This window comes from Cajanus cajan, chromosome 3 (assembly GCF_000230855.2).
Source record: "Cajanus cajan strain Asha chromosome 3, NIPB_CcT2T_4, whole genome shotgun sequence".
Classification (NCBI taxonomy): domain Eukaryota; kingdom Viridiplantae; phylum Streptophyta; class Magnoliopsida; order Fabales; family Fabaceae; genus Cajanus; species Cajanus cajan.
In genome coordinates this window covers 26064201-26079011 of record NC_138519.1, presented here as the reverse complement: position 1 = coordinate 26079011, position 14811 = coordinate 26064201, and the positions used below count along the sequence as shown (strand labels likewise).

Sequence of the window (14811 nt, the reverse complement as noted above, 5' to 3'; positions counted from 1 at the left end):
TATATGTATGTATGTATTCGATTTATATATAATAACAAATTCTAGTTAGGATAATCTAATTTTATTAATATTTTATATTTTTAATTTATTTTAAATTTTATTATAAATGTAGTTACAAAACAAAATATTTCATTTTTATTATAATTTCATTTAAGATTTTAAACAAATTTTATTGTTAAGTTAAAAAGGTAAAAAAAAATAAAAAATTAAAGAGGAAGTGTTAGTAAAAAGACTTTAATAGCCTCAATTTTTACATGTAGCGAAATATAAGAAAGTTTAATTATGTAAATTTGTTAGCTGATAGGGTTTAGAGGTTTCGGTTTTCAACTAGAGGGTTTATAGGGATTTTTAATTTTTTTTATCTAATTTGATTTTTATTTATTATAATTATTTACAAATTAAATATTAACATTTTAAAACAAATAAAAATAACTTTTTTTCTTACAATATAAATTATTTATTATAAATCTAAAATATAATTTGTTTAAAAATATTTATGTATGCTAATTTTAAATATAATTTATATATTTAAATATAATATTTATTTATTATGAAATTTAATTATATAATAAACATGCATATACATTTGCACAAACTAAAATACTAGTATATAGTAAACACAGACATTTACCTTGCACGAGACTGTTTTTAGGATTTTTTTTTAATGAGAAGGTTTTTAAGAAATTTTTTTTAACTTTTTATTTAAATCAGTTTTTATTTATTATAATTATTTATGAATTAAATATTAATATTTTAAAATAAATTATCATAACTAAAATATTTTTTTTACAATAATATTATTTTTCATAAATCTAAAATAGAATTTATATGTTTAAAAATATTTATGTATCTTAATTTTAAATATAATGTATATTCAAACATAGTATTTATTTATATAAATAATTTATTATAAATTATAATTACATAATATATAATAAATATGCATGTGTATTACAAAAGTTAAAATACTAATTAGATATAATCACTCACATATGTGAATTTAACTGATGTTGCAATTGATTCTCAAATCCCAATGAGTATTGGTATTGAAAAACAAAATGACATTGAGAAAAATAACTTTAAATAACTTTAATACAGTCAGTTTCTAAGAAAGTTTTTAAGAATTCTTTTAACTTTTTATTTAATTTAAATTTTATTTATCATAATTATTTATGAATTAAATTTTAATTTTTAAAATAAATTATCAATAAATAAAAATACTGTTATATTATGTATAATATAAATTATTTATCATAAATATAAAATATAATTAGTATATTCAAACATAATATTTATTTTTATATATAACTTATTATTATAAATTGTAATTATATAGAATAAATATAATTTATATAAATAAATATTTTTGCACATACAAATTATATTTAAGATTTATGATAAATATTTTATATTATGACAATATCTTTTTAAGAACGGATAATTTATTTTAAAAATATTCAAATATGTATAAATAAATATATATATATATATATATATATATATATATATATCAAATAAATTAGATAAAAAAGTTATAAAAAAAAATTCGTACAAATTTACTCGTTAAAAAAGTCTCTCAAAAACACTTTGACTCAAGATATGCATATTTAATGTATATAGAAGTGAATTTTTGTTTTAAATGAACAGCCAAAAGTCTGGAATATAATTAAAATAGAGAAAATCAAACACCTAAAAGATTATTCATTCATCTATACTAATATATAAATGTGATATTCCTTTTTTAACCACATTGATATTTACATTTTATTGATATTATTCCCTTTCATTTTAAAAAATTAGAAAAGATAATATTTTTTTTTTTTTTATCAAAATCAAGATCATTAATCATAATATTAGATCAATATACATTCATTACTTAATTTTATTTTTAATTTCATCTTTAATAAAAGTACGTAGTATCTCCACTTTACTAGTTTAACATAAAATAAGCATTATATCCAATTTAGATCAACAGTAAAGAATATCCTTTATGAGCACGAAATCATGTTTTGAAACAGTAACAGAAACCAACGCACAGGATAGATTTTTTTTTTTTTTTTAATCTTCGTTTGAGTCAATGACCATTCTCAAACAATCAACGTTGAAAAAGAGAGTAAATACTTCTCTCTCTGATTCCTTAATATTTGATCATTCTACCATAGCTATATATATATATATATATATAGACCTTTAGCCACAAAGCACCAATATATATACATATACTATTCTCAATTTTGGTTTTGTGCCCTCACAAAGAAGGCATAGAGATAGATGATCATGGATAACCCTAAACACATATTTTGGAGTCTGGCAACGGTGACGTTACTCTTCCTTGGAGTTATTTTGATGTATCATTGGTCCTCCTCTTTCTCCAATGAATTAGTCCTAACCAAGAAAGAACTTTTCTGCAAGCAATCAAATTTTGTAAGTTCAAATCATCTATATTCTTTTTTCTTTCATCAAAACAAATCATGGGTATTCTTTATAATCTACCTGAAATTTAGTTTCATAATTAAAAGAGTGATCTTGATATCAAGGGATAATCTAGAGTGTGACTCAATTAGTTAAACAGATGTGTGACTGTTGTAAACTCCTTTGATACCCATGTTCTACAAAAAGAGTAATCTTGTATGGCCATTGATGAGTTTTATTTTATTTGTATCAAAGTGTTTGTATGGATTTTTTTTCTTTATAATCTTTCATAATTTTAATTTTCCTTTTAATTTGTGCATAATAGACCACCACCACCAATACAGAAGCAATTGGAGATGCCCTTGATTCTGCTTTAGCCAAAGCTTCAATGGGAAACAAAACGGTGATAATAACTATAGTAAATAAGGCATACGTAGAGCAAGATGTAGAGAGTGATAAAACTATGTTCGATATATTTCTTGATAGTTTTTGGCTTGGAGAGGGAACAAGGTCTCTCATTAATCACCTTCTCATAGTAGCGGTTGATCAAACAGCCTATGATCGATGTCAATTTCTAAAGTTGAATTGCTTCAGATTGGTAACAGATGGAGTTGATTTTGAAGGTGAGAAAATCTACATGTCTCAAGACTTCATCAAAATGATGTGGAGAAGGACTTTCTTCCTCTTGGAAGTTCTCAAACGTGGCTACAATTTCATTTTCACGGTATGTAATTCTATCTTTTTCTTTTTTCCTTTTTATGTTTTGTTTTGATTGACCACTCTTTTTAATGTTCAGTTGCACAGAGTTGAATTAGTGGTATAACATTATTTCACATTCTTAATATTCTTCTCTTTTTTATTGTCAAAATTAGCTAAAAAAAATCTTTTTGGTGATCATTAACTATCCTTCTTTTATCTTTATTTGTTTGTATTTGATTTTCTTTTTCACTAGTATGATAATGCGTTGACTGAATATTTATTATTTATAACTAAATTTAAAAAAATTATACACATTATAAATATTATATTTGAATATATAAATTATATTTAAAATTTATATAAATAAATATTTTTAACATATAAATTATATTTTAGACTTTTAATAAATGATTTAAATTGTAACACAATATTATTTTTTATTTATTTATAATTTATTTTAAAAATATTAAAATTTAATTCATCAATATTTATGATAAATAAAAATTTAAATTAAATAAGAAGTTAAAAAAAATCTTTAAAATCCTTATCGTCAAAGAAAAATTTCTAAAAATATTTTTATTCAAGTTAAAGGTCCATATTTAATATATAAGGGGTTGATTTACTCTACCTCTTTTATCTCTATTAGTAAATTTGTAAATTAAGGTTTAACAGTTTTTAAAATAAGCTATTGATAGAATTTAAATTGTTCATTGTAAATTCAAATATGATTTATATATTCTGATATTTAACTACAAATTCAAAACATTATTTCATCTTCGTTTTCTTTAATTTGAATTTGATTTTTTTTTCATTAATCCCTTCCTCTTCTATTTATGCATAAATGTTACTTGATTTATCTGTAAAGTGAGGTATGATTTGTTACGTAAGTGGGTAAAGCATGTCCTTACAAGACACGTCACACCTTTTTGGTAGAAAGTTTTGGTGCAAGTAACTTTCTCATAAATGTGCTTAAAAGGGAATTTATTGCACTCATATATATATTGAAAAAGTTGACTTTGTTACGTACGAAAATTTCAAGTTAGAACAATCTATCTATGTAGTTTCAAAGTCAGTTAGGATATCAGATTAGGTTAAGAGGTAAAGAGATAATTAAGAATCATATGAGGATAATCCTGAAAATATTTTAGAGGATAACTCACATGTGATTGTCAGTTACAAACGGGAATGTTCCTTTACAATTATATGTAAAATAAAAATTAAAAATTTAAGAGGTCGTTCAATTCATTACTTAGTTTTCTTTGGTTACAATTCATTTAGTGGTTTGATTTTGTGAATGAATTAAAAAAAAACTAAAGAGTTCTTTATTATTATTTTTTTCAACCTTTTTATCCTCGTTTTATATATTTGTAGACTAAGATCAAGCTTAAGATGCAGTAATATCTAAATGAATACTGTACTTTTTCGAATTTCTATAATGACAATATTTTAAATGTACATAAGGAAATGTAATATCAAAATTAACTAATTTTAAAAACAAACAAAACTAAATTTTAGTAAGGTTTAGTTTTACATAAACTATTATAACAAATTTAATTAAAAGCATTCAAACTTTTAAATTCCCTTGCATAATACTTACAACAGGGAGAGTGATATTTATGTTATCTAGCTATATCATTATATTATTGTATTAACTATTAAAGGAGATATACGTTTTTTTAGTAAGTTTTTAGTTTCTATTTTTATATAAACCTTTCTATATTTATTATCCTTTCTCATTTTACTTTGGAACCGTCCACACGGAATTGCTGATATAGAAATAATGATTTTTGTTTCAATTTAGTTATCTTTTTAACTAGTAACTATTTTTTATTTTTATATAGACTTTTTTTTAATTTTATTCTAGAACTGTCCACAAGTAACTGCTCATATATATTTTTTTTCATTTTTAATGCAGGTATGAAGGATCTTTTTTCTACTAATTCTTCATTTTTATGCATGGTTTTTAGTTCAACATGTAATTTAAAAAATCAAACAGTTCATCAATTTCAATTCTCAACTTTCATTTCCTCTAATTCTCATAAATCATTTTTTTTACAGGACACAGATGTAATATGGCTAAGAAATCCATTTATAAGATTAAGTAAGAATAAGGCAGAAGACCTCCAAATTAGCACAGATACATACCTTGGTGGCCCTTGGTCAAAAAAGAATCCAGTAAATACTGGATTTTATTTTGTGAGGTCAAACAACAAGACCATTTCCCTATTTGAAACATGGTATGACCAAAAGGACAATGCCACAGGAAAAAAGGAGCAAGATGTGCTTATTGATCTCATTAGAGGTGGTATAATTGAACATTTGAAACTAAGGGTTAGGTTCTTGGACACTCTTTATTTTAGTGGATTTTGTCAAGATAGTAAAGATTTTAGGGCAGTTACTACTATACATGCCAACTGTTGTAGGAGCATCACTGCAAAGGTGGCAGATATCAAGGCAGTCCTTCGCGATTGGAAGATATATAAGAGATTGGATGCTAATTCTACTATAAATCTCCAATGGACTAAGCACAATTGGTGTTGGCAATCTTGGAGAACACCTATAAAAGTAAAAACCTAAGTATCATACCTACTTCAATGATGTGAAACAACCAATTTTTTAATTTATATGTAACCTAAACAAGATTTTGTTTTAATTTAGAAAAATAATTTTGAAGGTTTTATTTTGTATATATGTGTGTGTTTGCGCTCTATGAAGAGATTAATACACGAAAAGGGAAATCTTTATGTTGATGTCTTGTGAGAATTATGCATATGCAAATAAAATTAAGGTTAAACATATAATTTATTTTTTAATGGTGTCACGGATCCTCAATTCGTTTCTTATACATACAACTTATGAAATCAGTCCTTATATATTTGTTAAAAGTTACTAACTTGGTATCTAGTATTGTTAACTCCATTACACATTGTTAATTTAATCTTTATACATGTAACACTTTTAATTTGGCATGCATTTTTGGTTTGGTCTTACAAATGGAGAATTAAATTAAGAATGTGGTAATTGTGTAGGAGTGAAATTAAGAATGTGTACTAATATAAGGACCAAATTAATATCAAGAATATGTAAAGATTAATGATTTTAGGGACTAAATAAGTAATGTTTACATATATAGGGATCGATTTGTAATAAATTTTTACATATATGGACCAAATTAAGAATCTATGACATGTTTAGAGACTAAATTATATATTTTAATATTTTGATGGGAAAGAATTACAATTGTGATACTCCTCTACCCCCAAAAATTTAACAAATAAAATATAACAAATATTCAAAAAAATAAAACAATGTAATAATACTTCTCAGAAGCTTGTAAAATGGTTCATGTAATGTAATATTCTAAACTTCTAATACAATATTTAATCATAATATTATATAATTTTAGCATTCCGAATTTTATTATCTTATTCTTAAAATAATTATTTAAAATTTTAGTTGTCATATTTTAAAATGAATAAAGATTAAGTACAATATTTTTATATAATACATTAAAAATTTTATTACAATATTTCCAATAAACTAAAATAGAAATATATAATATTTAATCATATTTTAAAACCCTATTTATAATATTTTTTAGAATAAAATGTTAAGTGTATTATTATTATTATGAAGTATAAATATTTAAATTGTTAAATTTTAAATGTTTAATATAAGTAATAAAATTATTTTTAAATCTCTTATAATATAGGTAGTTAAAAGAAATAGGGAAAAGTTTTTGAAAAAAGTTAAAACCTGCAGCAAATAAAATTTGTAGGTGCGTATGACTCCTATTCTTTAAGAGATAAAGTTATCTCTAACTAAAGAGATAAGAATTTTGAAATTGAATCCTAATTAAATAGTTTTAAAAAATTATAATCATTACTAAATTTGTCTATAAATAGGTAAACGGAGGGAAACCTTTAGAAGGGAAGTTTGAGAAAAGGGAGAGAACATGAGAAGAGAAAAAAGTGAGAAAGAAGGAAGAGAAGGAACTCGATGAATTTTTCCCACTCTATTTATAGGCAAGTTTAGTTATGATTACAATTATTTTTTTTTTTTTTTAACTATTTAGTTAGGATTCAATTTCAAAATTCTTATCTCTTTAGTTAGAGACTAGGAGTCGTACACATGTTTCTTTTTTTTTTTAAAAAAATTCACTCTTTCTTCTAACTACCTATGTTATAAGAGATTTAAAAATAATTTTATTACTTATGTTAAACATTTACGATTTAACAATTTAAATATTTATCCTTCATAATAATAATATACTAAAAACTTTATTTAAAAAAATATTATAAATAGGGTTTTAAAATATGTTTAAATATTATATATATATTTCCATTTTAGTATATTGGAAATATTGTAATAAAAATTTTAATGTATTATATAAAAACATTGTACTTAATTTTTATTTATTATAAAATATGACAACTAAAATTTTAAAAAATTATTTTAAGAATAAGATAATAAAATTGGGAATACTAAAATTATATAATATTGTAATTAAAAAATTGTATTAGAAGTTTAGAATATTACAGTGCACACCGTTCTTCAATAAAACGTATAAAGCATCTTTTAAAAAACATAAAAGCATCTTAAACCAAATAAGTTTTGACAACGTACAAAACAAATTAATATAAAATTTAACATAAAACATCCATTAATCCTAAAACTCAACCCCAATGTCACATTATCAAAGCAAGACCCTTCTTTATTGTTCTTCTTCCTCAAATTCTTTATTGTTCTTCTTCCTCAAATTCATCATCATGTACCTATTTTATTTCTGTAAATGATGATCAACACAAACTCAAACGTACAAATACAGGGAATGGGAATACATTCATCCATCACATCACATCACATCATATAAAGCATGAGAATAGACACACACCAATTAAATAGCAATTACATCTTACACATCTTCGTCAATTCTCTCATACAATATTAATAATAGTTTAATACATCACATTCAATCTATCACCATCATTCCATCAATCACTAACATAACATATTAATTAACTTAGACTTATGAGATATATGCTCCTAACTTTATGTCCACATGGTACCAATCTCCTCCTCATCATCAAGTATATAGAATAGCCTATGAGTAATGGAACAAGACCACCCCATCAAATAGTGTAGACCACTCTACAATAATGATCCCTGTAGCAACCTCGGTCGCGACGGGACGGCGAAAAATAAATTGAAAAAGAGGGAGTCGCCACCAATGTTATTTTTTACGTGTAGACCCCTAAAATTGTCCGGGTCGGAAATAAAACTCGAAGACCCTCAAAGATCGAAGGAAAGTCAGCCAGAAGGACTCCTAGAAGACCATAGGATGGCTATCTGTAGATTTAGAGGTCTTAGAGTAGCTTAAAATAAGGAAGTGGAGGGAATGAAGCCCAATACGGCCGTACTACACTTAATACGGCCGTATTGAAGCTTCAACACGGCCGCAGCGAACTCAATACGGCGTATTGAAGTTTCTGAAACTTCAATACGGCCGTACTGAAATCAATACGGCCGTATTGAAGCTTCAATACAGCCGCAGTGAACTCAATACGGGCGCATTGAAATTTCTGAATTTCAATACGGCCGTATTGATTCTGTAGCCCGTATTGCGCCTATTCCCTATAAATATGACGTCAATTGGACGTCATTCCACACTTTTACACATAGTTTTAACCCTCTCCTTGAGTATTCTGGGGTTTTTGAGCAGTGTTCTGCCCTAGAAATCACTCGGAGAGTTGATCCGACGAAGTTCTTGAGCCTCGAGTCATTTTGCTTGAGGATCAAACCTAGTCGAAGGGAAATCCTCCGGATTTCCGTAGTCAAAAGTTTTAGGAAGGAGCGAGCGAGCTTGTAGAGCGAGGGAACGCCAAAAAGCTTCCCAGTTTTACGAAATATATAAAAGCACGCTTCAAAGGTTTCTTCTTAAATCCTTCCTTTTACTGCTTTCTGTGTGCATATTTAAACTGTCATCATGTAGATAGTTAATTTATAATTGCTTAGAATAAATAGGGGTAATTTAGTAATTTTACGCTATTATTTTAGAAATAATCTGTCATAGGGAACCCGAAAGGGGCGCTGTGGGGTGCTAACACCTTCCCCACGCGTAACCGACTCCCTTACCCAACTCTGGTTGTAATGGCCGAAGTTGATTTATAAAATCAATTGCCTTATCCCTTTTTCCAATGTTTTGAGTAAAACATTGGGGGCGACTCCACGAACCCTTTTACTACGAAAACCACTAATCCATGGAGGGTCCCGCTTGGGATTAACATGGATTGGTGAGACATTTAATAAATAAATTGGATAAGATCGACAAGGTCTCAGTTTGAGAATAAGTCGTTCTAATAATCCAATACATTTTCAAAACTAAAATAAAAGCGAGCTCGACCGTCTTCGCGACCGCCGAGGCCCGTTTGGGCCGGTGGCGACATTACGGAAAAACATTGGAAAAACCATAAAATATAAAATAGACTACGAAAACCAAATTTTTGAGTTCGGGAGTCGATTACGTGTAAGGAAGGTATTAGCACCTCACAACGTTCGTCCTAAGACGATTATCTTTAATTAATTAAACTAATTATTTATAATTTATAAAAATATTTATCTCACTAAAATAATCAAATATATTTTATTTAACTAATTTAAATTATGCATTGAAAAAAAGGTTAAAATTATTATTGTTATATAAAAAGAAGGATAATATATTTTTTATTTTTTTGGCTCGACAAGATTTAATTCTTGCTCCTACGTATCTTCATGCGTAATGAAGAATCAGAGTCACGTAGTTCTTTGTAGAAAATACTTGTGTGTTGATATTTTTAATTAAATTTTAATTTTGTTAAATATAGGATTCTTGAACTGTCTCAGCTCATTCACCTAAAAATATAAAATTGACCAAGGTGTACACCAAAGTCAATTCAATAAAATTGTAAATACAATTATTGTTATAGATATTATGATAAAAAATTTCTTGGTTGGATATTTTCGTTTTTTGGAGGAAAAATTTAAAGATAAGCTGTCACAACTTGTACTTTAAATTCAAAGATTAAAAAGATGTCACATCTAGTTAACCATTCCTCCAATAAAATTTTTGATACAATAATTTTAGATATTTACATTAAATATTGTAAAACTATATTATGATATTTAATCAAATTTTGAATTTAAATAAGGACTAATAGCAGATATTACTAATATAAAAATAAAAAATAAAAAGAAATGAGTTTAATATACTCACAATTCTTCGCTACAGAAGTGGGTCTCCTTCTCTGGGTTACCTCTGGTCCAAGGTGGAGATGTGTGTGGGAAGGGTGTGTGTTGGTGTCCTTTGGGAAGGCCAAGGGGGGAGAGATGTGTGTGTGGGAAGGGGAAGGACGCTATTTATAGACTTTCTGGAGGGACCGGAACGGCCCGTTCTGAATCCGGAACGGCCCGTTCCGGGGTGGCAATTTTACTCACAACGGCCATTTTCGGAACGGCCCGTTCCGGGCTAAAATTTTTAGGTATTTTGATAGTTCGGGAACGACCGTTCTGGCCTAAAAATTATAGGTCTTTTTTAAAAATTGGAACGGCCCGTTCCAGTTTGGGAACGGCCGTTCCAGTTGTGGGAACGGCCCGTTCTGGGCCAAAAATTAGAGGTATTTTGGAAGGTTGGAACGGCCCGTTCCAGTTTTGGAACGGCCCGTTCCGGGCTAGAAATTTAGCCTTTTTTGGAAGGTTGGAACGACCCGTTCTGAATCCAGAACGGCCCGTTCCGGGCTAGAAATTTAGCCTTTTTTGGAAGGTTGGAACGACCCGTTCTGAATCCAGAACGGCCCGTTCCGGGCTAGAAACTTTAGGGCTTTTAGGAAAGCTGGAACATCCCGTTCCAGATTGGGAACGGCCCGTTCCAGATTGGGAACGGCCCGTTCCAGGCCTGCAATCTTAGTACCTTTTGGAAAGTTGGAATGGCCCGTTCTGGTTTTGGAACGGCCCGTTCCGGGCTTGAAATTTTGTCCTTTTTTATTCTTTTTTGCATATACCTATTTTTCTATTTTTTAAGAATAAAATTAATATTTCCCGGACGAAATTGGGTTACTACAGTTGCCCCTCTTTACTTAATTTTACTAGATAATATAAAAAACTCTTGTTGCATATTATCGTAGTAAAATATAAGTAAAGAAAATACCAATTTCGTCTAAAGTTTAGAGATATATGAGCACAGGGGCTCGAAACATTAAAAAACATGAGCGTGGGGCTCGAAACATTAAAAAACATGAGTGTGAGGCTCGAAACATTAAAAAACATGAGCGTGGGGCTCGAAACATTAAAAGAGTGAGCGCGGGGGCTCGAAGCATTGATAGAGTGAGCACGGGGGCTCGAAACATTAAAAGAGTGAGCACGGAGGCTCAAAAGATTGATAAAGTGAACATAGAGGCTTGAAACATAAAAGAATGAGTGCGGGGCTCGAAACATAAGAGAGTGAACACGGGGGTTCGAAAGATTGATACAGTGAGCATAGAGGTTTGAAGCATAAAAGAGTGAACACGAGAGCTCGAAAGATTGATAGAGTGAGTATAGAGACTTGAAAATTAAAAGAGTGAGCACGGGGCTCGAAAGATGGATAGAGGCTTGAAAATTAAAAGAGTGAGCATGGGGGCTCGAAAGATTGATAGAGGCTTGAAAATTAAAAGAGTGAGCACGAGGGCTCAAAAGATTGATAGAGGCTTGAAAATTAAAATCATGGGCACGGGGACCCGAAAGATTGATAGAGGCTTGAAAATTAAAAATGTGGGCGCGGGGACCCGAAAGATTGATAGAGGCTTGAAAATTAAAAACAGAGGCGCGGGGACCCGAAAGATTGATAGAGGCTTGAAAATTAAAAACATGGGTGCGGGGACCCAAAAGATTGATTAAAAACATGGGCGCGGGGACCCGAAAGATTGATAGAGGCTTGAAAATTAAAAACGTGGGCGCAGGGACCCGAAAGATTGATAGAGGCTTGAAAATTAAAAACATGGGCGCGGGGACCTGAAAGATTGATAGAGGCTTGAAAATTAAAAGAGTGAGCACGGGGGCTCGAAAAATTGATAAATGCTTGAAAATTAAAAAGTGAGCACGGGGGCTCGAAAGATTAAAAACATGGGCGCAGGAACCCGAAACATGAAAGAGTGAGCACGGGGGCTCGAATCATAAAAGAGTGAGCGTGGAGGCTCAAAACATGGGCGCGGGGACCCGAAACATTATAGAGTGAGCACGGGGGCTCGAATCATAAAAACATGGGCGCGGGGAGCCGAAACATTAAAAAAACATGAGCGCGAGAGCTCGAAACATTAAAAGACATGAGCGCGGGGACTCAAAACATTAAAAGAGTGAGCATGAAGGCTCGAAACATTAAACAACATGGGTGCGGGGGCTCAAAACATTAAAAAGGTGAGCGCGGGGGCTCAAAACATTAAAAGAGAGTGAGCACAGGGGCTCAAAACATTAAAAAAGTGAGCGCGAGGGCTCGAAAGATTGATAGAGTGAGCATAGAGGCTTGAAAATTAAAAGAATGAGCACGAGACTCAAAAGATTGATAGAGTGAGCATAGAGGTTTGAAAATTAAAAGAGTAAACATAGAGGCTTGAAAATTAAAAGAGTGAACATAGAGGCTTGAAAATTAAAAGAGTGGACATAGAGGCTTGAAAAGTAAAAGAGTGAGCATAGAGGCTTGAAAATTAATAGAGGCATGAAACATTAAAAGAGTGAGCACGGGGGCTCGAAAGATTGATAGAGGCTTGAAAATTAAAAGAGTGAGCGCGGCGGCTCGAAAGATTGATAGAGGCTTGAAAATTAAAAGAGTGAGCACATGGAGGCTTGAAAATTAAAAGAGTGAGCACATGGACTCGAAAATTAAAAGAGTGGACATAGAGGCTTAAAAATTAAAAGAGTGGACATAGAGGCTTGAAAAGTAAAAGAGTGGTCATAGAGGCTTGAAAAATTAAAAGAGTGGACATAGAGGCTTGAAAATTAAAAGAGTGAACATAGAGGCTTGAAAAGTAAAAGAGTGAACATAGAGGCTTGAAAATTAAAAGAGTGGACATAGAGGCTTGAAAATTAAAAGAGTGGACATAGAGGCTTGAAAAGTAAAAGAGTGAGCATAGAAGCTTGAAAATTAATAGAGGCATGAAACATTAAAAGAGTGAGCACGGGGGCTCGAAAGATTGATAGAGGCTTGAAAATTAAAAGAGTGAGCGCGGCGGCTCGAAAGATTGATAGAGGCTTGAAAATTAAAAACGTGAGCGCGGGGACCCGAAAGATTGATAGAGGCTTGAAAATTAAAAACGTGGGCGCGGGGACCCGAAAGATTGATAGAGGCTTGAAAATTAAAAACATGGGCGCGGGGACCCGAAAGATTGTTAGAGGCTTGAAAATTAAAACGTGGGCGCGGGGACCCGAAAGATTGATAGAGGCTTGAAAATTAAAAACATGGGCGCGGGGACCCGAAAGATTGACAGAGGCTTGAAAATTAAAAACATGGGCGCGGGGACCCGAAAGATTGATAGAGGCTTGAAAATTAAAAACATGGGCGCGGGGACCCGAAAGATTGATAGAGGCTTGAAAATTAAAAACATGGGCGCGGGGACCCGAAAGATTGATAGAGGCTTAAAAATTAAAAGAGTGAGCGCGGGGGCTCAAAAGATTGATAAATGCTTGAAAATTAAAAAGTGAGCACGTGGGCTCGAAAGATTAAAAACATGGGCGCAGGAACCCGAAACATGAAAGAGTGAGCACGGGGGCTCGAATCATAAAAGAGTGAGCGTGGGGGCTCAAAACATGGGCGCGGGGACCCGAAACATTAAAGAGTGAGAATTTTGATAGAAACAATGTTGATGCCAAGTAAAATAAACTTCAATGCATGTGTTATGCAAGTACATTACTTGATTACATGTGGATGATAAGTACCGAACTTTGGTACAAATGCTGTGGATGCTAAGCATGTATTGAACTTGAATGCATGAGTTAGGGATGGACCAAACTTTTGGTGATGCAAATGACAAGTATGCATTGGACTTGAATGAATGTGTTAAACAAAGTATTAGACATTAATGTGAACAATGTGGGTATTGGGCAAGTATTGGATTTGAATGGGTGTACCAAACTATGATGTAATGAATGTCAAACATGTGCCAAACTCAAACGTAGATGATATAGATGTCAGACAAGTGCGAGACTTTATATGCAAGTGATGAATTTGAATGCATGTATTAGGAAAATACCAAACTTTGATGCAAACAAAGTGGATGCCAAGTGATGATTGGACATGAACGAACACTTTAAACATATTAATGCAAATGATGTAATGCTTGATTCGGTGTTTGGATTCTTATGAGGTGTCATAGACACATTTCAATTTTTGTTTTTTTTTCTTCTTTTTTTGTTTGTTTTTTTGTTTGTTTTTTTGTTTGTTTTTTGTTTTTGTTTTTATTTTTGTTTTTTTTTTAGAAAATCATAAAAATGAATATTTTCTTTAGAGAAAGCAAATCCATGCAAAGCCCTTTTTGTGCCTCAATTATTCACCTTTTTTTTTCATTTTTTCAAATCCATGAAATCATGTTCTTTTCTTCTCTGTCAATCGTTGAAAAACGATCTCACAATTCATCCTTTCAAACTTATCCCACCAAGAATCAAGTGAGACTCATTTGGCCTAACTTATCAATTGAA

General features: G+C 30.4%; 1 protein-coding gene across 1 annotated transcript; it reads left to right on the top strand.

Moving 5' to 3' along the window:
* The first annotated feature begins 2001 nt into the window (after window positions 1-2001).
* Window positions 2002-6798, top strand: LOC109794073 (uncharacterized protein At1g28695). Its single transcript, XM_020353535.3, has 3 exons — window positions 2002-2424; window positions 2738-3136; window positions 5170-6798. Exons 1-3 carry the CDS (start codon window positions 2272-2274, stop codon window positions 5686-5688), a joined length of 1071 nt encoding a protein of 356 aa, XP_020209124.1. The 5' UTR covers window positions 2002-2271; the 3' UTR covers window positions 5689-6798.
* The last annotated feature ends 8013 nt before the right edge of the window (window positions 6799-14811 follow it).

What these genes read in the sequence shown, in the direction of transcription:
- LOC109794073 (XM_020353535.3), top strand. Translation starts at nt 2,272, where the DNA reads ATGATCATGGATAACCCTAAACACATATTTTGGAGTCTGGCAACGGTG. An exon ending in TCTGCAAGCAATCAAATTTT is followed by an intron (nt 2,425 to 2,737) that starts GTAAGTTCAAAT and finishes TGTGCATAATAG; the next exon opens with ACCACCACCACCAATACAGA. An exon ending in GCTACAATTTCATTTTCACG is followed by an intron (nt 3,137 to 5,169) that starts GTATGTAATTCT and finishes TTTTTTTTACAG; the next exon opens with GACACAGATGTAATATGGCT.